Source organism: Panthera tigris, chromosome D1, assembly GCF_018350195.1.
Source record: "Panthera tigris isolate Pti1 chromosome D1, P.tigris_Pti1_mat1.1, whole genome shotgun sequence".
In the NCBI taxonomy this organism is placed as follows: Eukaryota; Metazoa; Chordata; class Mammalia; order Carnivora; family Felidae; genus Panthera; species Panthera tigris.
The window spans coordinates 104,440,346-104,467,607 of record NC_056669.1 but is presented as its reverse complement, the minus strand read 5'-3'; the positions used below and the strand labels follow the sequence as shown (position 1 = coordinate 104,467,607).

General features: G+C 53.4%; 1 protein-coding gene across 3 annotated transcripts; it reads right to left on the bottom strand.

Annotated features, from left to right (window-relative positions):
• Positions 1 to 542: 542 nt before the first annotated feature.
• Positions 543 to 27,243, bottom strand: LOC102958569 (pregnancy-associated glycoprotein-like). 3 transcript variants are annotated; one of them, XM_042957491.1, is made up of 13 exons: positions 27,160 to 27,243; positions 25,916 to 26,029; positions 25,455 to 25,642; positions 23,510 to 23,608; positions 10,262 to 10,329; positions 6,985 to 7,147; positions 6,001 to 6,118; positions 5,796 to 5,914; positions 4,802 to 5,001; positions 2,483 to 2,599; positions 1,434 to 1,578; positions 1,244 to 1,342; positions 543 to 886 (listed from the first exon to the last, which is right to left on the bottom strand). In XM_042957491.1, exons 6-13 carry the CDS (start codon positions 7,120 to 7,122, stop codon positions 734 to 736), a joined length of 1,089 nt encoding a protein of 362 aa, XP_042813425.1. In that variant the 5' UTR covers positions 7,123 to 7,147; positions 10,262 to 10,329; positions 23,510 to 23,608; positions 25,455 to 25,642; positions 25,916 to 26,029; positions 27,160 to 27,243; the 3' UTR covers positions 543 to 733. The 3 variants fall into 3 exon arrangements, with proteins under 3 accessions (XP_042813425.1, XP_042813426.1, XP_007092069.2); XM_042957492.1 differs by lacking the exon at positions 10,262 to 10,329; XM_007092007.3 differs by lacking the exons at positions 10,262 to 10,329; positions 23,510 to 23,608; positions 25,455 to 25,642; positions 25,916 to 26,029; positions 27,160 to 27,243 and adding an exon at positions 8,230 to 8,681.
• Positions 27,244 to 27,262: the final 19 nt, after the last annotated feature.

Here is a 27,262-nt window from a genome sequence, read left to right as displayed (position 1 = left end):
CGCCTCTTCCGGGGGCCGCTCCCCCCGAGCCGTGTGGTCCCGTGAGATACCGTGAATCGCACCCACAGCCCAGATGAGGCCACGTGACCAAGTAGAGCCAATCATGCGGGGCCACAACGGTCGGGCCAGGGCTGGACACATGACCCGAGGTGGTCCAATCAGAGCCTTCCCTGGTACCCGGCTCTCGCAGAAGGTTTCCTCCTTTCCGTTTGGATTCCTTACGGCTGGGAGGTCGTGAGGCCGGCAGCCCCCCCCCGGTCCTTCAGCCCAGGCAGAAGACCGAGGGAAAGAAACTTGTCAGGCGAAGGGAATCAAAGATGAGAGAAAGGAAACAGGGAGGGAGAGAGAGAATGAGCTGATGGCGTTTGATTCCTTGGGTCCCCGAGACCTCTGGACCTGCTCTGGTTCCTGCGTCCTGGGGTCCCCAGTACCCTTCCAGCTGGAGTTGGGCCCCTCTCACTGGCGGTCCAGGCTGGATTCTGGAGTCCTGCCTGATTCGGATGTACCGCCCCGACCCAAAGAGAGGCACTCATTGATATTAGCACCGTGGAAAATGAGGTCTTTTATTCTCCACTGGAAGAAGGGCTTTGCAGAGCCGAAGACACAGTTCAAGCCGGCCCCTGGGCAGGAATGCCCTGACTGCGGGGTGTGTGTGTGTGTGTGTGTGTGTGTGCAGGCACACGCGCGCGGGTTTGGGGTGGGCACGGTTGCTTCCTGGAGCTGGCCCCAGTGTTTACACTGCCAGAGCCAGGCCAATCCTGTTGTTTTCTCGATCGAAGACGGTGAAATACAACCTCAGGAAGACATCGCCCAGGATCCAGGAGTCTGAGACCAACAAGCTGTCTCCGCTCTCGTCAAAGCCGCTGTAGCAGGTGCCCTGAGGACCCTGGAGGAGACAGAAACACTCACCAGTCAGCAGCGGCGGAAGTGGGGTGTCCACGCAGGAACCAGAACTGTCTGCAGCTCTCACGGTCCGCCGGGTCTTTCCTTCTGACTCGCGCCGGCCGTTGCCTCTGCAAAGTATGCCTTCCCTTCTCCCCTCACCCCTACCGGCTCCTTCCGACTGAGCTCAGCCCCTGCAGGCAGCCTTCCCGGGGACCCACGCGGGCCTTCCCTGGCCACTCAGCGGCATCTGCAGTGACGCGGCTTGGCCTCTAGGGGGGGGCTCTTCCTCCCGGCTGCTCCCCAGCCTTCCTGCACGTCCCGGATCTGAGGACCGGCCCCGGGGTTGTGGGCTCCTCACCTCCTGGATGTAGGCACTGGCTGGCACCGGGTAGTTGATGCCGTTGATGGTGAAGACGATGTCGGGCAGAGTGTTGGCGGCATCACAGTCAACTACGTACTGTCAGAGAAAGCGAGGGAGAGGAGGTTGGCCCAGCCGACCCTTCTACGTGTGGGGAGCCCTAGGGCGACCCTGCCGCGTGACCCTTCACCTCGCCGCTGTAGGACCGGTTGGCGCCGATGATCATCTGGATGTTGAAGACAACGTGAGACGGGCCAATCAGCAGCGAGGTTCCTGTATCAATGATGGCCTGGCAGCCACCATCACAAGCAATGACCTCCCCGTTCATGGAGATGCTGGGAGGCAGAGGGACAAAGCAGGCCGGAGGCTGACTCTGCGGGCTCCCTTCGCTACCCCCCTCTCCCCGGCTTCTCCCGCACCCCCCCCTCAGCTCAGGCCCGCCGGCTGTTTCCCTGTGTTCTGACCCTGCTGACCTTCTGTGACTTCCTTCAGGTCTGCAACTGGACCGAACTCTCTTGGGCCTCAGGGCCTTTGCATACGCTGCCGCCCCTTTCTAGAACCACCCCAACCCCCTTGGGCTAATTTCTCCCCATCCTCCAGCTTCCAGCTTCAGGCAAGTCTTACGCCCACACTCGGTCAGGTCTCCTCTCTGGGTCACCTTGGCATACTTTTCCTCATTTCTGGCATGCATCAAAGGGGGTAATTCCTTATTTGTGTGACTTGTTTCCTGTACACCTGCCCTGTGAGATGGTGAGCTCTGGAAGAGCAAGTTCTATTCTCAGGGCCTCCCTCGAGAGACCAGGACTCAGCAGCCGTTCAACATGTTTGTTGAATGAACGAACGAACGAACGAACGAATGAAGAGGAAGCGAGCGAGGGACAATGAGAGACCCGTATTTGGTGCGTGGCTCATGATGGGGCCCCCACAGCGAAAATGGAGGTTCCCCTTGGCGGACGTCTCTCTGATCCCCTTTCCGTCTCAGCCTCCCCCCCCAGCAGGCGGGCACAGACCTGCAGCCGCTGCTTCTTCCCCGAGAGAGTTCAGCTCCCCACGTCGGCGGGCCTCCCTCGCCCCTCGCCTCACACTCCAAGATCCGGGCCTGGGCCCTCTTCCCTGGTCAGGACCTCGCCAGGAGGCGCGGGGCTGTGAGGACCCGTGGGCAGCGGGTGTCCGGGCACGTCTGGGCGCGTGTGCCCGCGTGGGCATCACTCGGGGCGGCGCTCCGAGGGCCGGGCCTACCTGTCCATGGATAACTGCCAGTACAGCCGTTTGGACACAGGGACCCAGTTGAGGTCTCCGCTGTAGTAGGAATGGTCCACACCGCCGAACATCACCACACTGCCCTCCTCGTTCTTTCTGAGGTGGGAGGGAGAAGGAAGGGCTCATCGTGAGTGGAAGATAACCGGGCCGGGGGGTGGTGGGGGGGATGCTTTTCTCAAGCTCAGCAGCACTGTCTGAGGGCTGTGTTTATCGTGCCTCACTTGTCCACACATCCTCTGCTCTCCGTTTTACAGACAGGGAGGTTGAGGCACGGAGAGGTTGAAGCCTGGCTGATGAAATGGTGAAGCCGGGTTCGAAGCTGGACAGTCCGGCTTCAGGGCTGGCTCTGACCATCCCCTGGGCCGACCCCCTCGAGCGATCGGAGCGCTCAGATAGGCGGTCGGAGGACGCGTCGGCCAGAGAGGTCTGGCCTGCCATCTTTCAGAAAATTCGAGCGCTCAGGCTCACCCGGGGTGTGGGCTACGGGCCCCGTGCTCGGCGAGGCCCCACATCTCCGCCATCCCTGTCTGGAAGTTCCCAATGCTTGTGAAACACGGGCCCTCATGTTTTCGTTTTGCACTGTTCCTTCCTGCAAATTATGCAGCGGGGGCCTGGGAGCACGCAAACAATATTAGTGAGGGAGGAAACTGCTCTGCCGACCCCTCTCCTTCCTTCCATAACAAGTCTATGGGCACATCTTGCTGCCTCTTCCGCCAACGTATACCCTGACTCGTGCTCTGTTCCCCCCCCCCCCCCCCCCGCCTCCACCTCCCCGGACCAAGCTGCCACCCTCTCTCTCCTAAAGAGGCTGCTGTATGTAGCCTCTTCCCCGGCCTCCCTGCCTCCGCTCCACGGCATCATTCTCCGGGGCACCCCCAGGGTGAGCTTCCAAAATTGTAAATTGGGTCATGTCTCTTCCCTGCCTAACCCCTGCCAGAGGCCTCCGCTCCCCGTTAGAGCAAAACCCCAGGGGAGCCATGGGGCGCCTGGGGGGCTCAGTCGGTTAAACATCCGACTTCGGCTCAGAGCATGATCTCTCGGTTGGGGGGTTCGAGCCCCACGTCGGGCTCTGTGCTGACAGCTCGGAGTCTGGAGCCTGCTTCGGAGTCTGCGTCTCCCTCTCTCTCTGCCCTTCCCCCACTTGTGCTCTGTCTCTCTCTCCCCCCCCCCCCAAAAAAAAACCCAACCCAGGGGAGCCTTGTCCCTGCCTCTCTGCCAGACTTCCTTCCCACCTCCCTCCTCCCCCAGGGCTCCGGCCGCACCGGCTCCCTTGCTGGTGCTCGGGTGGTGCTCAGGTGCTCCTCTGCCTGGAACTTTGTCTCCCCGGCCTGGCTCTCTCCCATCACAGAGGTCTCAGCTCAGAGAGGCCTTTGCCGTAGCCCGTCTGCAACCTCGCCCATTGCCGTCTGTTCTGTCACCTTGTTTTGTTGCTGCCGCGGAACCAGTTACCATCCGGAGGTACCTTTTCCCTTTCTTTATGTACTTATTTCTTGGCTGCCTCCTTCGTCAGCCCATAGTAGGTGCTCAATCAATACATGTTGAATGAATCTTCTCCTTCGACTGGCTCTCGTACTCCTGAGGCTCAGAGGGGTTCAGCAGCTCTGGGGTTTGAACTCAGGCCCCCCTAGAACCCACAGCCTCCACCATACTCTCTGTCCCCTACACACATCTGTGGGTCAAACTCAGCCTTGGGTGGAGAAGACACAGTCTGTCAGCAGGGTCCTTCACGAGTCTGGGCTTCTCCCCTGCCCAGACCCTCCCAGACCCTCCCGGACCCCTCCCAGACCCTCAACCGGTCAGGGGACTTCAGTTTTTCCCGCTACTGAGCCCGGAGACCGGAGCCTGGAGATCTGACTTGACCACACACCATGGGGGAGAATCCTACAGGCTGAGATCGAGTCCTGCCGTCCGCAAGTACCTGCCTGGGCAACCTTGTGCAAAGCTCCTCTCTGAGCCTTGGTTTCCCCATCTGTCAGATGAGGGACTTAGACTGCGGGGGTCAGCAAAGTTCTCTGGTCAAGGGCCAGAGCGTCATTATTTGAGGCTTCGCAGGCCACACGGTATCTATTGCGATTGCTTGGTGTTGCCGTAGCAGAGCAATGGCAGCCACGGGCGGGATGGAAACAAATGAGCCTGGTTGTGTTCCAATAAAACTTCATTTACAAAAAGCAGATGGTGGGCCACCTATGGCCCCCAGGCCATTGTGTGCTGACCCCCGGACTAGGCTCTCTCTCAAGAAACGTTAGGGTCAAATAGTCTACCATTTTTCGACAAAGGGCCGGTCCAGCCCGGACTTACTTGCTTAAGTAGAAGGCAAAGAGCTCCTGAGAAATGAGACCCTGCTTCCACAGGTTGTCGAAGACAGGGACGGTCCCTCTGAGGCTGAGGCTGGGGTAGGCCAGGCCCAGGATGCCGTCGAAAACTGCGTATTCCATGAACTTGCCGGGCTCCCTCAGGCTCAGGCCAAACGCCTGGGCCACGTCAACGAGGCCCCCGAACTGCGGGAGAAGAGGGTGTTACCGGGGACGGATTTGAACGTGGGGCTGGGCTGGGCGGACGTGGGCAGGGAGATACGACTAACACCGCAGAGAGAGACCGAGGCGTGGCCGTGCCCTGGGCGGACCTCAGGTGGCCGCGACACGCCGGAACAGACACACACGTTCTGTCTGCGTGGCGCTGGGGATTTTAACGCACACCTGCTCCCCCGTGACGCCATGCCTTTGTCACAGGCGGGGAAACCGAGACTGGAAGTGGGACCAAACTGTTCCCACCTGAGGACAAAAGGAACCGAGAGGAGGGTGGCCGTCTTATTGGCATTGCTATGACGCGGTGACAGAAATGGCGTGCGTCCCTCGCAATTCATTGTGGATCCTGTGTCCGCCCCAGGGGTGCGTGTGTGTGTGTGTGTGTGTTCAGGTGCTTTGGAGGAGGCAGTCCAAGGCTTTTATTAGATTCTCAAAGGCCCCCGAGGGTAAGGACCCATTTATCAGGCCACTCCCACTCCTGTGGCCCCTGCTTTTTTGCCTGGGAGCCCGGACCCCGCCCCCCGTATCAGTTCCGCCCCCACCTCCCAAACACCCCCCACCTGTGTGAGCCCTGCGCTGCCTCCCAGTGGGAAAGGGACTCCCTTTCGTCTAGAATACCTCCCTAGGGACGCAGCCCCACAGGGCAGGCGGCCAGCTGCCGGGGGACTTTGGGAAAGACAGGTGCTCCCACCTGACCCCACATCTAGTCCTCTAAGCAGTCATCGCTCCCACGGCCGGCCTGCCGCAGCCTCCGGTTTCCACGTTACCCGAACGGTGTCGTAGGCCAGAAATCCTGACATCGTCCCGGAGCCGTACTGGAGGTGGATGGGCCGGCCCGAGATCCGGAAGGTGGAGGACCGCAGAGGGTTGAAGACGTTGTGATTAGCTGCAGACACAGGAGGTGAGCGTCCGCCAGTCTGCCGAGGACCGGGGACGGGGTGGTGGGGGCGCGCGTCGGAAGGCTGCACTCACCGCAGGCAGGGCTAGAGCAGTAGATGGAGGGCACCCACAAGTCAGACGAGCCGGTGTCAAAGATGACCTTGAACTCCTGCGGGGGCGTGCCAATGCTGATGGTGCCAACGTAGGCCAGCTGCAGGGGCCGGGAAGGGGTGGTTACGGCAGGCCCGGAGGCCCTGGTCCTCCCTGACTCCCAGGGTGCCTGCCTCCACTGGGTGTCCCGGGTCTCCTGAAATCATCTACCTTACAGCCTCTGCTCAGGCCAGTGCCTCTGTTTGAAAAGCTCCTCAGTGTCCCCTGCAGCTCACTAAATCCTTTCCAGCCTTTCAAGGCCCAGCTTGAGTGCTTCCTCCTCCAGGCAGCCCGCCTAGGCCAGCCCAGGCCACTTCCTCTAAACTCAAGATGTATATCAACACCATGTGGCTGGCCCTTTTACTGGACCTTCATTTACTTTTTGTCTGTCTTCCAGGCTGGGCTATGCCTCCCTGGAGAAGAGACAGTAACTCTCTGTCAACAATAACAGTAACCTCACACACTGGTAGGCGCTCAATAACTTTTTTCCTGGTGTCACTCTTGGGGCTGTAGAGGCCGAACTTCCTCTGCCTGGGGTGTCGGGCTGGGTTCACGGTGGGCTTTGTCATTTGATCAGATAGGGCTCGCCCTTCAAGTATAACTCAGTGCTTTGCTTAGTTCAGAACGAACAAAATCCCGCAAGCCAAGCACCATGGTTCACAGGTGCCCAACGATGTATCGTTGGCACTGAAATGGATGTTTATCTGCCCCCTTGTCACTGCTGGACCCGGTCACCACGGGCCAAGTGCTGAGGTTAGGAGTGCCTTCTCCCCTGGGAATGGGGTCCCCGCTCCCCAGCGTTTCTGCCTGCAGGAGCCCCAGCCCCAGCCCCCCTGCGCACACCTCCAGATGAACCCCAACGCTTGGCCGGAGCCCTAGTGTGCTCTGTAGAGTCATTCTCCTCCCCCCCCCCCCCACCGCACTCACATCCAGGTAGTTTCTCATCGGTTCAAAATATATCCCCAGGTCCAGATTTACAGAGTCAACGAACTTGTAGGCCAGGTTGTAAGGATGGTTCTCCAGGAAATCCTTCAGCCTGTCTTTCTCCCTGAGGTTTTCTCGCATGGACTTGACCCTCGTCAGAGGGATTCTGGACACCAGCATTGGGAAAGAGACACAAATGAGAGACAGCAACGGCCTGCCCTGTGTTACCCTGCACCTGCCAGATCTTCTGCTACCTGTCACGCTATCGGGGGTTTTCCCAACATTTTTACGATGTCCTCTTACTATCAGGACAGGCCCCCCCCCGCCAAACACGATGGAAAGACCGAGGCGATAAACTTAGGTTTGGATACAGGTTCTGTTGTGTAATCTGGGGTAAGCCATACGGCCGTTCTGTGCCTCACCTTCCCACCTGCAAAAAGGTGGAATGACAATAACCGCCCCCCCCCCCCCCCCCGTAGCATGTTTGGGCATTAAGCAAAAGGATGGCTGGGATGCACCTGACTGGTACGAGGCCTCGACAGTGGCAGCCATCACTGTTGCTACTGTCACCTTACTGTATCTTTGTCAAAGAAGCCCTGGGAGGGAGGTGGAGCAGAAATCGTCGTCATCGTTTTACAGGGAGTGTGCAACTTGCCTGTGGTCGCACTGCTTGTTAGAGGCAAACCTGGGCCTACAAGTAGCCCCCTTGATCTCTTTCCGGGGCTCAGCCAGAACACAGGGGTTACAGAGGAAGTGAGGAGGTGGGGAATAAATTAGGGAAATGAAGAGGGTAGAGAAACAAGAAGGACTCAAAATGGAAAACATACAGTATTTTGCATTCACAGAGACGTCCAAAGAGACAGAGACGAATAAGAGAGACATAGACATGTGGAAATGGAGAGAGAGCAGAGAAGAGACCCAGAAACAAATGCAGGAGAAATGCTGTTCCTAGACAGAACCATGCCTGCAGTTGCACAGGTTGTGCACTGAGCAATTCCAAGGAGCACCTTGTCACATAACTCACATGACTGGCACCCCTGGAGCGGTACAACCCTGCAGGCCTGCCCCAAGACACCCGGGGCCCCAAAGTGCACATGGTAAGCTACTGATCAATAAAGGCAGACTTGAACTTTAAGACAGTCTGGGAATGATTAGATTCTCTTCTCTACCCATGGATGGGCAGGAGAATAAGAGGGCAAGAAAGAGCCCAGAAAGAGAGCTGATGCCACCTGCAGTCCCTGTACTTACGTGACTAAGCACTCTGAGAGGGCCACCAGCCCAAGGACCCAAAACCACTTCATGCTTTCTCCTCGGGTTCTGAGCATGCAGTGGCTGGCAAAAGTTGTTTGCTATATGTGCTCTGACCTGTCCCAGTTGTCCCCTTGAGGGCTGCTAAGTGGACCTGATAAGAAAAACAAACCTCCCCGATAAGATCTTTAGCCCATCAGTGTTTGTGAAGAGGGGATTTAGAAAATTCACAGAATACAGAGATTTCTGGTGTAATCTCTTCCTTGGGGCTTGGCTGGAAAAACAAAAAACAAAAAACAAAAAGCCCAAACCACAAGATCTAGAAGAGCGGGGACTTTTGCTGTCTTGGAGATAAAGGTGCTGCTAATAATGTGATAAAAACAAGTGCCAGGTGTTATGCTTGACTTTTCTGATTTCTGCAGTTCCCCCAAGGGTCCTGGAGGTACATGCACTGGGAGCCTCATTTGGAGAGGAGATTGCTAGGGGGTCAAAAGTCACAGTGAAGACACTGAGGGACAGCACACTGCATACAAGTGACTTGAGGTGATGGGATGGCACAGACCAAGGGCACTTAGGATGTCTTTCTGTTGAGATTAGGCCAGAGCGATAGTATGATTGCACCATTAAAAAAAAAAATTAATGTTTATTTATTTTCAAGAGAGAGAGAGAGACAGAGCATGAGTTGGGGAGAGGCAGAGAGAGTGGGAGACACAGAATCCGAAGGAGGCTCCAGGCTCTGAGCTGTCAGCCTAGAGCCTGACTCGGGGCTTGAACTCAGGAACCGTGAGATCATGACCTGAGCCGAAGTCAGATGCTCAACCGACTGAGCCACCCAGGCGCCCTGCACCATTTTAATATTAGGAGAAAGGTGATGTGTGCATCCAAAAGAGATCTTATTCATAAACAAACATTTCTTGGGGGCCCACCGTGTGCTGGGGTCTGGGCTGGACGTTAGAAAGTCAGAGTCAAATAAGACACAAGTGGTCCTTGGGTTCAGGAAGCTTGCCATGTAGGGCAGGGCTCACACGCTCAAGATCCGGGAGTGAGGGAAACGAATGGAAGGGCTGGACGGGGCATCCCCTGCCCCACCACAAGGGGGCAGCCTCTACCCCGTTCCAACCAGCAGCTGCCACGTCTGGCTGATGATGCCAGCCTGGCCAAGTTTTCAAGAGAGGTCAGAAGCCTGGATATTGATGTGAAATCCTTATTTTCAAATGTGAGCAACTATTTTCTTAAAAACAAACCGACCCACAAACACAGTGTGAACCAGACCTCAAGCAACTGTGGGCTGTAGGCTGCACAGGTTTTTATTTCTAGCCAAGCGGTGGGAGTAGAGCACAGACTGAAGGGGTGTTCAGTTCACGTTGGTTGAACGAATAAGAGACTGAATACATCCTCACCATATTAGTTTTCTTTGCCTTTTCAAAAATTGATGTATTTAAATTCAAGTTAGTTAACATATCGTGTAGTATCGGTTTCAGGAGCAGAACCCAGGGATTCATCACTTCCATACACCGAGTGCTCGTCCCAACAGGGGCCCTCCTTAGCGCCCATCACCCATTTAGCCCACCCCCCACCCACCGCCCCTCCAGCAACCCTCAGTTGGTTCTCTGTCTTTAAGAGTCTCTTATGGTTGGCCTCCCTCTCTGTTTTTATCTTATTTTTCCTTCCCTTCCCCTGTGTTTATCTGTTGAGTTTCTCAAATTCCACATATGGGTGAAATCATATGACATCTGTCTTTCTCTGACTTAATTCACTTAGTATAATACAGTCCAGTTCCATCCATGTTGTTGCAAATGGCAAGATTTCATTCTTTTTGATCGCTGAGTAGTATTTCATTGTATCATATCTTTTAATCCCTTCATGAGTCAACGGACACTTGGGCTCTTTCTACACCTTGGATATTGTTGATAGAGCGGCTATAAACATTGGGGTGCGTGCGTGCCTCCCAATCAGCATTTTTATATCTTTTGGAATACCTAGCATTTGTAAAGAAGGACCACCAGGGTCAGAGATGAGCCAACAAACTTACCGGTAACCTCTGTTTGCTGAGCACCTGACTTAATTTCCCAAGAGGATTCATGCCTTGAAACATTTTGTCTGCCAAGCCAACACACAAAGGAATAATTAAGTTTTAAGTTTGTCAATCAAAGAAAGCAAAAAAAAGCTTCTGCTTAGCCTGAGATGAACAGGGCTGCCCAATTAAACTGGTGTTATTCCAGCCAAAGAGAAGGGAATGGAATTTTCCAGCTCCTGTAGGACTGCCAGGACACTGGTGTTGGTTCCTCTGTGAGATCTGTCCAGGACTGACCCTTGAGTAGAACAGTGGGATGCTGGCCTGGTCCCCAGGCTTGGGTAGTAGATGGAGCGGGGGCCCCTTTTTAATTTTTAAATTTGTTTAAATGTTTATTTAATTTTGAGAGAGAGAGGGAGACAGAGTGCGAGCGGGGGAGGAGGGCAGAGAGAGAGAGGGAGACGCAGAATCCGAAGCAGGCTCCAGGCTCCGAGCTGTCAGCACAGAGCCCGACGTGGGGCTCGAACCGACGAACCGTGAGATCGTGACCTGAGCGGAAGTGGGACGCTTTACCTACTGAGCCCCCCAGGCGCCCCGACACATGCCCCTTTTTAATGTAGCGATTCCACTTCTAGGACTCTCACCCAAAGATACATTGGCAAAAAGCCTTTTACAGGCTTTTTCAACTTGTTAATTCAACCGAGTAAAATTTAAATATCTAATTGGCTGTACAATTCATGGATGGGGCAGCATCCTGTCTAAGCAAAGAGACGGGAGCCCCTGAGGAGCTGTATGAAATGGAGACTTTTCCTACAAGTCAGGTGGGGCGAGAAAATTACCAGCAAAAGAAAAAGATTGTGCTAGGCAAGCCTGCTTTCCCTCGAGGGGAAACTAAGGGGTCTTATCATGAAGATCACCTTACCTTCCTTTAGGGGATCTAGAGGGCCCATCAGAGAATTCCTGACTGACCGGTTAAGACCACATTTCTGGGGAAGGTTGAAACTGCAGTGAGATTATGCCTTAAGCCTCCACTGGGGACTTGGCCTACGTGATGCCCTCGGGGCCCGTGATTTTGTTTTTTTAAGGAAGATGTACTCATAAGCTACATGCACTATTTGCAAAAGCAAAAAATTAGCAGCACTCCCAAAGTGACGGTCAAGGGGAGCGTGGATACGAGCTGCACGGTGGCCGCACAACGGGGTATAATGCAGATGGAAAAAAGAAAGGGATGGGTGAAATCTCAAGGGTATATTGTTTGTTTAAAAAAAAAAAAAAGACAGGGTAGAACAGAACACAGAACAGTATTTGTAGCTTGCTGCTTTTATATACACATATATGCCTACTTTTACTAAGAATCCGTGGAAGAAGAAACTCAAAACTAACGAGCACCGTTACTAATAGGGAAAGGCAGGGTCAGAAGCGACATTTTTTCTTGTTCTCTTGTGTGGCTTTGCAACCATGTACATGTTCCACAGAATCCCTCACCCGAAAAGACGTCCCCCCACATTGAGGATAAACTGTGGCAAATGAACACAACGGTCCTCAAGTTGGTGACAGCTTGAATTGGAAGTCTCAGTTGGTACCAATTAATTATTTTTTTTTCTCTAACTAAATATGTACAGTGGACCTGTGAATAATGTGGGGTTTAGGGGCGCTGACCCCCTCTCCCCAGGCTGTCGAAAACCCACATGTAACTTCTGACTCCCCTAAAACTTCACTACGAATAGCCTACTGTTGACCAGAAGCCTCACTGGGAACATAAACAGCCGATTCACGCATGTTTTGTACGTTATACGTATTACATCCTGTATTCTTAGGATACAGTAAGCTCCAGAAAAGAATGTGTTACTAAGAAGATCATAAGGGAGAGAAAATACACTTTCAGTCCTGCACTGTATGTATTGGAAAGACTCCAGTGGAGTTTAAGTGGACCTGTGTGGTTCAAATCCGTGTTGTTCAAGGATCAACTGTATTTCCCGGCTCTGGCAGGTGAAAAGCCTGGGAGCAGTGATAACCCGATAGCGGAGACTGCCCTGGGGCCCAGCCTGTGGCCTCCAGATACCATTTACTACTTATTAGAGGATCAGGGATTCTTGAAGAGATGGCCGATTCCAGGGCTGGGCCAAGAAATGCACGGGGTGAGCCTAGGATTGTCTCGAAGGTCCAGAAGGTTGGGAGCCTCCAAAGATCACTGAAATCCTGTCCAAAGGTTCAGGAATCAATAGGAAGAGGCTTCCGCTGGCCAAAAGTGGGACGCTTTATGCATCGCCTCAACTTGATCGAAACAAATCAAATATACAAAAAGTCATGAGGTCCGTGGGATATTATACGGCATCTAATTTGTCACCACGGGGCATTGCTAGGGCACCGACTCGTTAGTCTGATCATTGATGGAGAAAGGGAAATAATCATCGATATTTACGCTATTTTTGTCTGAGTGAAGTATATTTCAGGTAACTACAAATAATTGGCAAAGGCAAGTTCTTCTTTACTGAAGCATCCTAGAAATTAAATTCAGAAGCAATGGTAGAGTGAAGAAATCGCTGCTTTGCAGCCCCTGATAAAACAATGGATCTGGGGGAAGCATACAAAGGGGAGACACTATTATTTATTCGAAGTCTTAAGAGACAACAACCAAATGCAATGCATGTGTACGTCCTTTCTATCCTGATCCCGAATTCAAATCAGTAAACCGTTGAAAGGCATTGTGAGAGGGGCGCCTGGGTGGCTCAGTCGGTCAAGCGTTCAACTCTTGATTTTGACTCAGGTCGTGATCTCACAGTTTGTGAGTTCAAGTCCCACATCCGGCTCTGTGCTGACAACACGGAGCCTGCTTGGGATGCTCTTTCTCCCTCGCTCTCCGCCCCTCCCTCACTCAAGCTTGCGGGCTCTCTCTCAAAATGAATAAGCTTTAAAAAAATTGTTGAAAAAAGGCATTTTGAGAGTACGAGGGAAATTTGAGCATGGACTGGACATTAGACGATATGAAAGTTATTGGTACTTTGGTTTGGGATAAAACAGCATTGTGGTTATATATATTTAAAAAATCTTGGGGCGCCTGGGTGGCTCAGTCGGTTAAGCATCTGACTTTGGCTCAGGTTGTGATCTTGCGGTCCGTGAGTTCGAGCCCCGTGTCAGGCTCTGTGCTGACAGCTCAGAGCCTGGAGCCTGTTTCAGATTCTGTGTCTCCCTCTCTCTGCCCCTCCCCCGTTCATGCTCTGTCTCTCTCTGTCTCAAAAATAAATAAACGTTAAAAAAAAATTAAAAAAAAATCCTTACCTCTTAGAGATGTACAATAGTCTTAAAGTGAAATGGTAATCTGTGCCTTAAAATACACCAGCAAAAATGAATGAATAACCAAAAATTTTAAAACGAGGGTCTAGATAAAACAAAGATGTGCGTAATTGCCATGGGCTGAATTGTGTCCCCCTCCCTGTCCCTCAAATTCCCATGTTGGAGCCTAATGCCCAACATGATGGTATTTGGAGGTGGGCTGGTGGGGAGGGAGGGAGGTTTTTTTTTTAATTTTATTTTTTTCAAACAATGTTTTTAAAGGTTACTTTTATTTGAGAGAGAGATAGAGAGCAAGCAGGGGAGGGACAGACAGAGGGGGACAGAATCCCAAGCAGGGTCCGCTCAGTCAGCTAAGCATCTGACTCTTGATTTTGGCTCAGGTCATGCTCTCACGGTTTGTGAGTTGGAGCCCTGTGGCGGGCTCTGTGCTGACCGTCTGGAGCCTGCTGGGGACTCTCTCTCTCTCCCCCTCTCTCTCCTGCTCCCTGGCTCATGCTCTCTCCAAATAAATTAATTAATTAAAAAAAAATTTAAAAACAACCAACCCCCCCACACAACCCTTACATTTTGAGGTTTCTGCCTTTAGTGTTACCCCGATGGACCCAAGAAGAGCAGACTTGAGCCGGCCCCCTCTGACTGGGTCACTGGGAGCTGCTTCTCCTTTAGCTCTTCCCCTGGGAACTGCCCACCCCCACCCCCACCCCCACCCCGGGGCTGCCTGACCATCCAGCTGGAGATTCTGAGGAGCCACGGCAAGGCCCGGATGTGGCTGAGCGCATTTTTAGAAAAAACCAACCGGGCATCCCCCTCCCCGGACTCATCTTCAGTGCCGTCTGCAAGGTGAGGGACAGGCCTGGGTAGGGCGGGAGCCAAGGAGGGTGAGGGGGTGTGGAGCTTTGGAAGAGGAGGGAGGGCAGCTTGGGCAAGGCCCGGGAGGGACCGGGGTGTGGAAGAAGGCCCAGGCAAGGAATGGGACCTGCCCCTGGTCCAGCCCCAGCGGGTCTCCCCGTAAACACGCGGGAGGTGGCATCCTATCTGCCAGAATTCCGGCTCCAGATGTGGAGGTGACACAGAGCCATCCTCGCTGCTAGTGAGCCACGGGAAAGAGGCACAGCCCCAGCCAGCGGCCCCTCGATTGCTCCCTCGCTGGCGGCATCATCTCAAGCCAGACTGCAAAAGGGCAGGCCATGCAAAGCATTTAAAATATTATCTGATGGAGCTCTCCTTCCTGGCAGGTCTTGCACCCAGAGTCCTTTTATCGCTATTTATTCCTTTAGGAGAGATGATTCATCAGCCTAAGCTGGAGTTTCTGTTGAAGAAGCCGCAACCTTCCCCGTCGGTAACATCTGTGTTTTGACCACCTGATCTCAGCCCACAGATTCCGAGCGGCAGAATGTCCTGCCGGGCAGGGCCCAAAGGTCCTCCGGCTCAGGGGTGGCAGTTACATCATGGCACCTGGTCTGCCCCTGCCCACCTGGAGTCCAGGGCAGACCCCGCCGGGCAGTCCTGGGCAACACGCACCCCTCAGCCACTTGTCACGCTAACTGGCACTGGCGTGCAGTCTGGACCGTCTGCTGTCCTTGAAAAAGTCCGATCCTTTCATCCTCGAGATGAAGAAACTGGGGCCTGGGGAGTGTGACTCACCAAAGAAAAGCTAGCGAAGCGCTGGGACTCCAGACGTCTGGTCCTCAGGCTGGGAGGGCGCGGAGCGGGGACAGCTCAGAGAACGCTCAATGGCATCCACTGCCGTGGCCTCCGTGGGCGACTCTCGGAGGTCCTCGGCTGCCGGGGCCGAAGTCCTTCCCCCTTCTTCTCAAGTCTGGCCTGCTTCCGTCACCAGACCTGCCTCTGGGGGCAGCAGGAGGACGATGTTGGGAGCTGGCTCTCCCAGGTGCCGGGCACAGCGGGCACGGCCCCAGCTGGAGTGGCACCAGACGGCAGTCACACAGACAGCGTCTGACTCAGGCCGAGCCCCATGGCTCCCCTTCCTCGTTCATGCAATCCCGGGATTGCCTGGCACTGGCCTGAATTTAGAGCACTGAGCCTCCTCTGCTCAGCCTTTGGCAACTTAGAGCGGATGTCTTATTCGTTCTTTAGGGAACGCCTAGCCAAGTCAGGAGGCTCAGACAAGCCTGCATTCAAGGGGCTTGTCTATGCTCAAGAAAGACTTTGGGGGCGCCTGGGTGGCTCAGTCGGTTGAGCGTCCAACTTTGATCTCACGGTTCGTGGGTTCGAGCCCCACATCGGGATCTGTGCTGATGGCTTGGAGCGCGGAGCCTGCTTCAGATTCTGGGTCTCCCTCTATCTCTGCCCCTCCCCTGCTCGTGCTCTGTCTCTCTCTCTGTCTCAAAAATAAATAAACATTTAAAAAAAAAAAAAAGACAGACAGACCTTGGAGCTTTGAAGGCCCTGATGGGGGATGAAACCACTCGCACTCTCTGGGGACTTAGCTGTGTGGATCCGGATGGAGGACAAGGGCAGACCCACAAGGACAGGCTGGGCATTACCTGGATCTCAACTGCTTGCGGGTTGAGTTCCAGCGCCCGGGCCTCAGGGTCAGGAGCTGATGCCGATGCCCCATGGCCATCTTTGGAGAAGGAATGGAGGGACCAGATCGGCCGAGGGCACAGCCACCTCGGGCGGCCCCGCCATCACACAGGGGAAGATCAGACCAGAGCGTTTTCTTTCCTCTTGGCCCTATCGGTGTGCTGGAGGTTCTGCCCAGGAGGACAAGCAAACCGAGAGAGCCAGAGTCGGTGGTGGTAGCAGTGACATCCGCTGTGCCCCTGGAGATAAACAGCTTATCCACACGGCCCGAGGCCTGCAGCAAACTTCGCACTATCTCCCTGATTGTCCTGCCTCAGGACACACGCAGCCTCGGAGGTGCTGGGGAGGAGGGTGACCGCTCATTGCTGGTAACTTGCAAGTGAGGTAGGTGATGAGGTCACGCTGGGCGACCTGTGGCCGAGCTGTCCCCTGCAGTGTGGAAGGAAGACCGGAGCTGGAAAAGCAGCCATTTATTGAATTTGGTTACCTTGGGCCTTTGCGATCGCGGTTCCGTTGTTTGGAATGTTCTTCTCCCAGGCCTTTGCATGGCTGTCTCCTTCTCCACGTTCAGCCACCACCTCAACCGTCCCTTCCTCGGCGAGACCTTCCCTGGCCGCTCCGGTTTCCCAGGCACAGAGCCTGACTCATTCAAGGGGCCCCAGAGACACCGGATGCGTTTTGCCACGTGCTTTTCATGGATGCCCTGTGAGGCCGAGATTGTCCCCAGTTTACAAATGAGGAAACTGAGGCTCAGAAGAGTCAGGTACTCCCTTCAGGAGATATGGCTGGTGAGTAGGAGAGCCAAGATTTGAACCCAGATCCGCCGGACTGCAAGTTCCATCTAGGACCTAAAGAGATCCTTATCACCAGGGAAGGGACATTCAGCTCCAAGAAGACTATATATAAACAACCCTTGTTCATTTCTTCCTAATTTACTACCCCGGCTCAAATTCCGTTTAGGATTCCGAACTGAAGCTCCCCAGGTTAAGTTTTCTTTGTCCTGTTCATTCCTCACAGATTTATGGCCTCTTTGTCTAAAAGGTGTGAAAACTTGCCTTGAGATTTCTTTGGATCTCAATTTCATTATTGGGTTTCTGCGTGCTTGTAATAAAGCTTTTGGTTTTTTTCTCCTGTTAATCTGCCTCATGTCAATTGAGTTCTTAGTCGGGCTCGAAGACCTTGAGGGTAGAGGAGAGTTTTTTCTTCCCTTCAGTGGCCTTGGGTGGAAAGTGAGGAAGGCTTCCTGGTGGGGGAACTGCATGGAGGGTGAATGGATGAGAAGATGGGCATAGGGAGCAGAGAACATCAAAGAAGGCATCACCAGCCTCCCAGTGAGCTCAAGGGATTGTCAGTCACCTGGCGAGGTGGAATTGCGAGGGTCATAGGCCCGAGTGACACATGCTATCAGTCAGAATAGACAGCAACAGGGGCGCCTGGGCGGCTCAGTCGGTTACGAGTCTAACTCGGGTCAGGTCACGATCTGAGTCCGTGAGTTCGAGCCCCGTGTCGGGCTCTGTGCAGACAGCTTGGAGCCTGGAACCTGCTTTGGATTCTGTGTCTCCCTCTCTCTCTGCCCCTCCCCTGCTCACCCTCTGTTTCGCTCTCAAAAATAAATAAACGTTGAAAACATTTGTTTTAAATATCAAAAAAAAAAAAAAAAAAGAATGGACAGCAACAAGCAACCTGAAAAATCATGTGTCTTTCTTGCTCTTCCTGTCTGTCCATTACAGGCCCTGTGACCGGAGATGTCACCCCTCTGGGACGCAGATGGTTGGAGACTTCGCCATCTGCAGTGCCACTGGTTGTCATGGTGAGGACAGGTGTCGGCTCGCATGGTGGCCGTCACAACGTTTGCCGGGAGTGACGTGTGCCACTACTGCTCAAATTTCATTGGTCTGAACAAGTCACGTGGCCGCCCTGCATTTAAGGGACCACGGTGGAAGTGTAATCCAGCATGCGTGTAGAATGAAGATTCGAAAAATCTGGAGGACAGCCCTAATAACACACGGGCTGACGTGGGAAAGAGCAAAGACCAGGTCATGGGTGGGCCTTGAATGCCGTGTTCAGGAGCGTGGAATTTTTATCCTGTGCACAATGGGCAGCGCTGAGTAGGTGAGTTGATGTTGTTAGGCCGTGGAAAGCAAAGGAGTAAAAAGGAACGGGAGGCTGGAACACGAAGAGGCTGCAAGAGAGGGAAGAGGGGGGCTGTGGAAACGGGTGGGGGCAGGCGTATGGACAGGTCACGGGGAGGGGCGTAGTGGGGGGTGATGGGAAAGAGGGAGAGGCCACAGACATCCTGGGGGGCTGTTTACCCTGGAGAATCCAGACTCTCATGAGGCGGAAGGACCAACCTCAGATCTAAAAGGTTTTCTCAGAACCAAGCGACTAGGCCTCCTCTGTGGCGAATTTTCACAGCAGAACGGGACAGAGTTTAAACTGTGGGGAAGGCAGATTTCGCTTGAGTTTTAGAACCACTTCTGTTATCAACTTCTCGTTGTCACTTAAGCTATTTGCCAAGCACTTTGCACAGAAGGGAGCTGGCGTAATATTTGGAAATGTGAATTTCCTTCCTGTTCTCGCGGCGGTAGGACAGGAGCTCTGCCCCGAAAGAACTCCCACCGCAGCCAAGTGTTTGGAAGTTAAATGAGAGCACCCAGCGGTGTGGGGGGCAGGGTGGACAGAGGAGCAAGTCCCAGGATGGAAAGGAGGAGGCAGTCATCTCTGGGGGACACGGGGGTGTCCCCCGGGGGGGGCTGGTTCTCCTCCCGCTCAGCTCTGCGGGAAGGGGGCAGAATTTCTGATCGAAGGTAGGGGGGTGCCGAGGTCTGATTGCTGCGCATGTGGCCTTGAGAGGAGCTGGCGGGACCCCGTGGGACTGGCCCTCGTCCGGGGCAGGGGGGGCCCTGTGTGACCTGCCCAGAGACAGAGGGCGAGCTGTGTTTCTGGACCCCACCCCCACTTTTTTCTGACACCACACAGGTGTGCGGATCTCACTGGATTCCACGGAGGGGGAGGGAGCGTGGCCTGGAAGGGAGAGAAGACCGAACTTGAGAAATCGAAGGATGTGTGAGACACTGTTTTACAAAATGAGGGGGAGCAGAGCATGGTGCCTGAGAACGCAGTGCTGGAGCCAGAGGGACTCGGCTCACATCCGAGCGTGGCCTTGACGAGCTGTGTGACCTCGGACAAGTTATTTCCTCTTCCTGTGCGTCACGTTCACCATCTTTCATCACCAGCGTGATGGGTTCATCACCAATCCTAACAGAGCCACATGCATGAATATGCGTAGGTGCTTAGACCGTTGCCAGGTGCTGTGCATTACATAAAGTCGGTTATGTTCTTTGGATGCAGATCCATGCCGGTTACACTGCCATATGTGGGGAGCCTGTCTGGGACTCGGGGGTTAAGAAGGAGCTGTCTCTTAGTGGAACGTCATGACTGAGGGGCCATCTGGTTCCATCCCTGGCTTTGCAGGGGCAGGAATCAAGGCCCAGAGAACAGAAAGGCCTTGGCCCAGGTCAGCCCAGATTAAAATCACTGAGTGACAAAACGAATTGGAACTCAGAGGCGTTGTGAGGCCCACGCCTGAGGCCAGAATCAGACTCTCACTAGCTGTGTGATGTTGGCTCTGGGGCGGCCTTCCGTCCTGCCTGGGAGGATTAGGCTGCTTTGTGGGCCTCCGGGCCCAAGGCTGCCTGACCCCCTCTCTGGTGGGGTCTGCCTGGGGTCTGCTGCCTGGAGAAAAGGCTGTCCTTTCTTTTTTTTTTTTTTAAGTTTATGTATTCATTTTGAGAGGGGGTGGGCAGAGAGAGAGGGAGAGAGGGAGAGAGAGAATCCCAAGCAGGCTCCGCACTGTCAGTGCGGAGACCGATGTGAGGCCTGAACTCCTGAATCGTGAGATCACGACCTGGGCCCAAATCAAGAGCCAGATGCTTAACCGACTGAGCCACCCAGGTGCCCCAAGAGGCTGTCCTTTTATTCTGTCACCAGCCGGTCCCGGTCCCGGGGCCCGGGGAGCCGTGTTTGACTTCCTGGGGCCTCATCGTGGCCCATCGGGTGGCCACTGAGGATGGAAGTATGAGCAGCTGTGACGGGACCCGAGGCTCACAGTTCTTGGGGGTCCCAAGCTGGAGACAGAGCCCAGCCCGTCTCACTGAGCACTTCCTCAGTGGCCATTCCCATTCCCTGCTTCCTGCTCTTCAAAAACTGGCGTGTGTGTGTGTGTGTGTGTGGGTGTGTGAGGAACAGAGTGTATAAATGAGTATGTCAGTGTGTATGAATGTGCGTATGGGGGAAGGTGGGGATTTAAATGCCGAGGTGATACACACTCCAGCTGAAGGCTCCTCCCTGCTTCCCCAGAATGGCTTGCTCTAGAGTCTAGAAGGGGCTCTTCCCCTCGGTGGGATTCTTTTTTTATTCTTTTTAAATTTTTTTTCCTGTTTATTTTGCTTATGTATTTATTTTTGAGAGAGAGGGAGAGAGAGCGTGCGAGTGAGTGCACAAGCAGGGGAGGGGCAGAGGGGGAGAGGAGACACAGAATCCCAAGCAGGCTCCAGGCTCCGAGATGTCAGCGCAGAGCCCGATGGGGGGCTCCGACCCACAAACTGTGAGATCACGACCTGAGCCCAAGTTGGACGCTCAGCCGACCGAGTCACCCAGGCGTCCCCACCCCCCCTTGGTGGGATTCTTGATCCGATGCTGGCGAGAGCGGAGGGGGTGTAGAGCACGCGGACGTTGTCTGAGGTGGCATCCTCCCTGGCTTTGGTGTGCTTTTGTTTCTAGTGACATCTGCGACTTGGCTTTGGAGGATCTATTACAGCGGCTCCGCGGGCACAGGGTGGCCCTCAGACGGCTGCGGGGAGCTCCCCTGCCTCGGGTTGGGCATTTTCTTTTTTCTTAAAAAAAAACCTTTTTTTTAATGCTTATTTATTTTTGAGAGAGAGAGAGAAAGAGAAAGAGCACGAGTGGGGGAGAGGGGCAGAGAGAGAGGGAGACACAGAATCTGAAGCAGGCTCCAGGCTCCGAGCTATCAGCACAGAGCTGGACGTGGGGCTCAAACTCACAAACCGTGAGGTCATGACCTGAGCCGAAGTCAGATGCTCAACTGAGCCACCCAGGCACCCCTGGGTTGGGCATTTTCTTTTTTTTTTTTTTTAATTAAAAAACAATTTTTTTTTTTGAATGTTTATTTATTATTGAGAGACAGAGCATGAGCATGGGAGGGGCAGAGAGAGGAGGAGACACAGAATCTGAAGCAGGCTCCAGGCTCTGAGCTGTCAGCACAGAGCCCGACGCAGGCCTCGAACTCACAAACTGCGAGATCATGACCTGACCCGAAGTCGGACGCTCAACCAACTGAGCCACCCAGGTGCCCCTGGGTTGGGCATTTTTGAGGTGAGACTTAACCTTTCAGAGTTCCCCGTGGGAACAGGCTTGTCCCTTCCCTGTCCTGCCCTCCCCTGGTCCCTCACTGGTTTCTCTGAGAGCAACTTTGAAAGAAATTCCTTATACATGACACCTCATTTTTGGGGCTACTTCTGGGGAGGCTGACCTAAGACGATCTTCTTCAGGCAACCCACCAGGACCTTGACTTATTTAAGTTTCCCTCCTATGTGTTCCTAGAGCGCCCTGAAGTTTTCTCTGCCATGTGGCTTTGCCCTTTCTTGAATTTCTGATATCCCTGCTAGACCACATGTTCTGGAGGGCAGGGATCTCACATGTTCATAAGTCCATGGAAAGAGATATGGTTTCTATTCTTCACACTCTGTTGTCCAAGTAAGGCTAACACAGGGGTTGGGTACCAGGTTACAGGCTCAACTTCCATAACCCAGGCCTACATAACCCAGGCTTAAATAAAATACAATTTCATTTCTCTCCGGTGCAGTGCTCCAGGTGGCTCCCCAGTGATGGGGACTCAAATTCTTTCTTGCTGCCATGCCACCTTCAACACGTGATATTTAACTCTTGGTCTAATGTGGCTGCTCCAGCGCCTGTCATTACATCTGCATCCTGGCTAGCAGGAAGTAGACAAGGGGAAGCAGGACATGCCCTGTTCCTTAAAGGACACAGCCAGAAGTTGTAAATATTATTTGCACTCGTATCTCACTGGCGAAATGAAGTCACAGGAGTCCTTTTAGGTGAAAGACAGGTTAGGAAATGTATCTCCTCTTTAGTCTTTTCGTCTAGGTGGCCCTAGACTCGGGGTTTGATCATTAAAGGAAGAAGGAGGGGCGCCTGGGCGGCTCAGTCGGTTGGGCGTCCGACTTCAGCTCAGGTCACGATCTCGCGGTCCGTGAGTTCGAGCCCCGCATCGGGCTCTGGGCTGATGGCTCAGAGCCTGGAGCCTGCTTCTGATTCTGTGTTTCCCTCTCTCTCTGCCCCTCCCCCATTCATGCTCTGTCTCTCTCTGTCTCAAAAATAAATAAACGTTAAAAAAAAATTTTTTTTTTTTTTTAATAAAGGAAGAAGGAGACAACATCCCTGTTAAGCCCTCCTGTTTCAGTGCAGATAAGCTGTTACACTGTGAAGACATACAACCCCCAGATCTCAGCGGGTCAACACAACTAAGATTTATCGCGTACTCAGATGTGACACGGGTTAGCAGGGGACCTTGCTCATCACAGTCACGCCCTCTTGATGCAAGGGAAGGGGATGCGTGGCAAACAGGACCCTGCTTCGCGAAGGCTTCTACCTGGAAGTGACATATTGTGCATACCGTGGTGGCCAAAGAAAATTCCATAGTCATGGCAAACCTGGGGTGGGGGCTGGAGGGGGGGGGGTAATGTGACCTGGCTAGAATATTTATGATGAGCAATAATGGTCACCACCCTTCATTCACGTGCCTATACTTCACTCTTTTTTAGCTCTCCCCACCCTGCCCCTCAGCCTCCCCAAGGCCAGTAGATACAGATTTGGATGAGATCGTATGAGAGGATATACGCTAGGCTGTTAATAAGTCAGGAAACCAAGAGCAAAAAAAATGAAAAGAAAAAAAAATCCCAAAGCTATACCTTTAAGAAGGCATGTTTCTAATCACAATTTTGCATTGGCACAAGGGTGCATCAGTATATATATTCGTATATATATGGTTTCTGCATAAATGGAACAGGATCATAAAGAAACTTGTAAAATATAAATTCATTTACCAAACCCCACAGAATACTAATGAAGGTGTACTGTATTAATGATAACCAGATCAGGTTTAAGTTTGGGTACACGTTGCAAGAAACCTAAAATAACCGTAATAAGATAAAACTTGATTTTTTTCCCCCTCCCACTCAAACCAGTCTGGAGGTAGGCCATCCAGAGTTTGAATGGTTTCCATTTTCTAGGACACCTCATGGTCCAACACAGCTAGAAGAATTCTAGCCATCACATATGAAATCAAGGCAGCAGTTAAGAAGGTGGGAAGGCAAAAGGACTCACCTCCCAGCTGACTCCGCTCCTTTAAAGCAGCCTTCCAAGTAATTCCTCGCAATCCTTCTGCTTATTACACAAAGTCACCATCATAACTGGCAGCAAAGGCTGTTGGGAAATGCAGGGGTTTTTGTTGGTTGGTTTGTCCTTTTAGCTACTGGACACATTGCTGTACAATAAAATATACTCTATTTTATTTTAGACGCTTTTTTTTTTAAGTGTACTTATTTATTTTGAGAGAGAGAGAGAGAGAGAGCAGTAAGGGCAGAGAGAGAGGGAGAGAGAGAGAATCCCAAGCAGGCTCTATGCTGTCAGCATGGAGCCTGACGCAGGGCTCGAACTCATAAACCGCGAGATCATGACCTGAGCCAAAACCAAGAGTCGGTTGGACCCTTTACCGACTGGGCCATCCGGGCGCCCCTACTCTATTTTTAAAGGAAAACGAGAGACGGGGTAACGCTGTAGGCAGCTACCAGCCCCTGCCTTGGAGACACGACTCCTTTCTGGGGGGTACAGCCAGATCTGCTGAGCACTGAGTGGGCGCCAGGAGGAAGGAGCCCGAGTGAGAAACCAGCCAGACCAATCTGACTTGCAAGTCCAGGGGAAAAAAAAAAAAAAAAAGACGGAGTCTTCACCGAAGATCTCCTGAAGCCCGAATTGGGGATTATGCGTGCCAGGCGGCAAAGCTTCCTTCAAAAATTGCTTTTCCAACCGGGTCCCGAATCCTCGCCCCCACTATACCTCGGCCTCTCAAACACCTTCTTCGTCTGACCTCAAACTCGGACCTGCCTGTTCCGCTTTCCTCACTTCTGCTCACATCGCTTCTCCATCCAGTCAACCAGCATAACGAGATCCAAGTGGAGGAGTCCAACCAACCCACCCACCCTCGGTAGGAGGGGGTGGAGAGGAAACACAAGGAATATCTGGACTTGAATATTTTTTTGTGCTGGATGAAGATCATCTGAAGGACGGAGATATCTTGGGGGAGAGACATCTCCTGGGCCTCTCAAATTCCCACCAAAAATGTAACTTCCCCGAGACACAGAATTCAAAGCAGGCTCTGGGCTCCGAGCTGTCAGCACAGGGTCCAACGTGGGGCTCGAACTTGCGAACCGTGAGATCGTGACCTGAGCCGAAGTCGGACGCTTAACCGACTGAGCCACCCAGACCCCCCTGTGTCTGCAGTTCTTAGCAGTGAATGTATGTGGAATGACAGAACGGGAGAAGGATACGGAGCTGCCTTCTCTTGCTCTCGCGCACTCTCTCTCTCTCTCTCCCTCTCTTTTGCATGTATCAGGCTCACTCTGAAATATGAATGAAATTGGATGTAACTGAGGCACGGGATAAGGGACATATGTGCCAGCGATAGGACACCAGGACCGAACGGGGTGGGCTTGAGCCTGGGGAAGCTGAAAAGAGCCAGAAGTGGAAAACAGGAGGAAACCAGGTAGGAAGAGCACCCTGTTCCGGGGCCACCTGCCTCAGACGACTCGCCACGTTTTCCTCCCTCCCTCCCTTTCTCCCTCCCTCCTTTGCTCTAATTCTCTATCTTTGCTAATTCAGCCGTCCCCCCCACCCCAAACCTGGATGACTTGGCAATGACCTACTTGATGGGGAAAGATAGAGCAGTTTGTCATTTCCCCTGGATAGAATCATTGTGTCTGTCACATTCACAGGTTATTACTGTCATTGCTTCAGGAGTTTCTAGCATTCGCAGAAGATGATGTATAAAACAGTTCCTGCCCATCCTTACAGAAATTACTCTCCGGAGGGAGCGAATGGTCCATTACAGAAAAATGTGGCAAATGCTGAGACAGGAAAGGGTGTGGGGTGTTTGAAGAACGTACAAGGGGGCACTTACCCAGCCTTGGGGGTACAAGAGGGGCTTTCCAGAAGTGGAGTCTAAAACCTGAAGGGCACGAGTGACAGCAAACCCGAAACGAGAGTGGCTTACCCAGGGTGGTCTATTTCCCTCTCCTGTGGAAGTCCAGACGTGAGTATCCAGCAGTGTCTCGACGCTCCATGGCGTCAGGGCTCAGGGTCCTTCTGCTTTGTTGTGCCTCCAAGTATGGCCTCCATTCCCCGGTCACCTCACAGCTCAAGATGGCTACTCTAGCTCCAGGCATCACGTCTGGATTTCACCTGCCAACACAGTACCAGTGGGTGAAAGGCTTGCTAAATATAAACTCAAGCTAATCCATCCTAGTGTTTTCTAATTTTTTACCACCAAAGTAATATATGCACAAGATTAAAAACTATATAGCACAAAAGTCTTACGACACAAAGCTAAGGTCATCTGCCTCGGTCCTCCCGACCCCTCGGAAAACAGTGTCACCCCAGCTATCTGACGGCGCTGTGAAGGGGAGCCACTCTGACATTGTGTTCAAAGTGAGATGTTTGCAAAAACCAACTTACTCACGCAAGTCAGTAGCTGAGACTGTCTTCCTCACCGTCCCTTCTGCCCTCTAGAGGCGATCGCTGCGTGGTCACCTGGCCCAAGGGTCCTTAATCCATCTGCTACCTGGCAGCCTACGAGGTGGCAAGAAAGAGGAAGGAGGCTCTGCCCAATAGGGACAATGGCGATTACCATAGCCAATCAGATCCATTCTCTCTATAATTTGAAATCGAAGTTTTGAGACTCTCTGCTGAAAGGAATTTTGATATCCCAAAAGAAAGAACAGAGTCAAGTAAGGATGGAACCTTGAATACTGCTGTGCCTGGTGCTATCGAGCTCCTGGACTTTATAGTTATGTGACCCAATAATTCCCATTTTGCAGATGGTGGCCTAGAGTTGGATTTCTACCACTAGCAATGATGGTCTTAATTCCACACCTAATATGGTGGCCAATTTTGGGTGGTACGGTTTCCTTGGTCTAAGAAGCTCTCCTCCTGGGATCCCTTTTTTTACAAAGCTGCAATCATGGACCCCGCTGAGAAGCCAAACAGGAAATGGGGTTCACCCCCAGGTCTGGTCGTTTAGTACACGGTGCCCAGGGAAGAGAGCACCAGCTAGCATCAGGGTTTTTCTTCCCAGGTCATCGGTCTGGGGATTCTGGGCAAGTGAGGTTGTATAAGGACGTCTGTCAAGCGCTACGCACACAGAATGGGCTACAAGTGCAATCTCGGGCCTTGGGAAACAGGTTACTTGGGAAACTACTCAAGAGTTGTTTTGAAAAACCCGCCAGTCAGTTCCAGGCTGACAGGCACTGCTCTCTGCCAGGGACACAGGTCTGTGGTCACTCCCGGCCTGGAGCTGACTGGTGTCACGGCCGTGGGCGTGTGGTTGGCTTGGGGGCCCCTTAGTCCGAGCTCAGACCACCTAAGTCGTTCCCTAGGTGCTGGGGTTCCACTCCTTTCTTCTCGGGCCCCTCTCGGCCGCTTAGAGCAGCCTGCCCAAGGCCAAGCCCGGTAAAACAGAAGAGCCCTGGTCCCGGCCACCAGAGGAACCGCGGGAAACCCGCGCAGGCGCACTCGCCCTGGGCGGCCGGGTCTCCGCCCAATGGGCGGTCCCCTTCCAGGGGCGGGGCGGAGGCCTGCGGGGGGCGGGGCCGGGCGTCCGCCGCTCGCGGGAGGGGTCTCGCGAGGACGCCCGTGGGTGTGGCCCGGGGTGGCTGAGCGTGTGTGTGTGTGCTGGGGAGGGGGGCGGGGTGGGGCGCTACCGTGGTGACTCGGGCCCGCGGGTCTCCCAGCGTGGTGCGGGACAGCGGCGTGGACCCCGCTCCCAGCCCCGGACGTTGGAAGGGTGTCACATCCGGCGGGAGG

Bases quoted from the DNA above. Each gene is read 5' to 3' on its own strand.
- LOC102958569 (XM_007092007.3), bottom strand. From the start codon at position 8,306: ATGCTCAGAACCCGAGGAGAAAGCATGAAGTGGTTTTGGGTCCTTGGG. The intron at 1,579-2,482 runs GTAGGCCCGGCC...TCTGCCTCCCAG, and splicing joins TGGCAGTTATCCATGGACAG to CATCTCCATGAACGGGGAGG. The intron at 887-1,243 runs GTGAGGAGCCCA...TGTCTCCTCCAG, and splicing joins CCAGTGCCTACATCCAGGAG to GGTCCTCAGGGCACCTGCTA.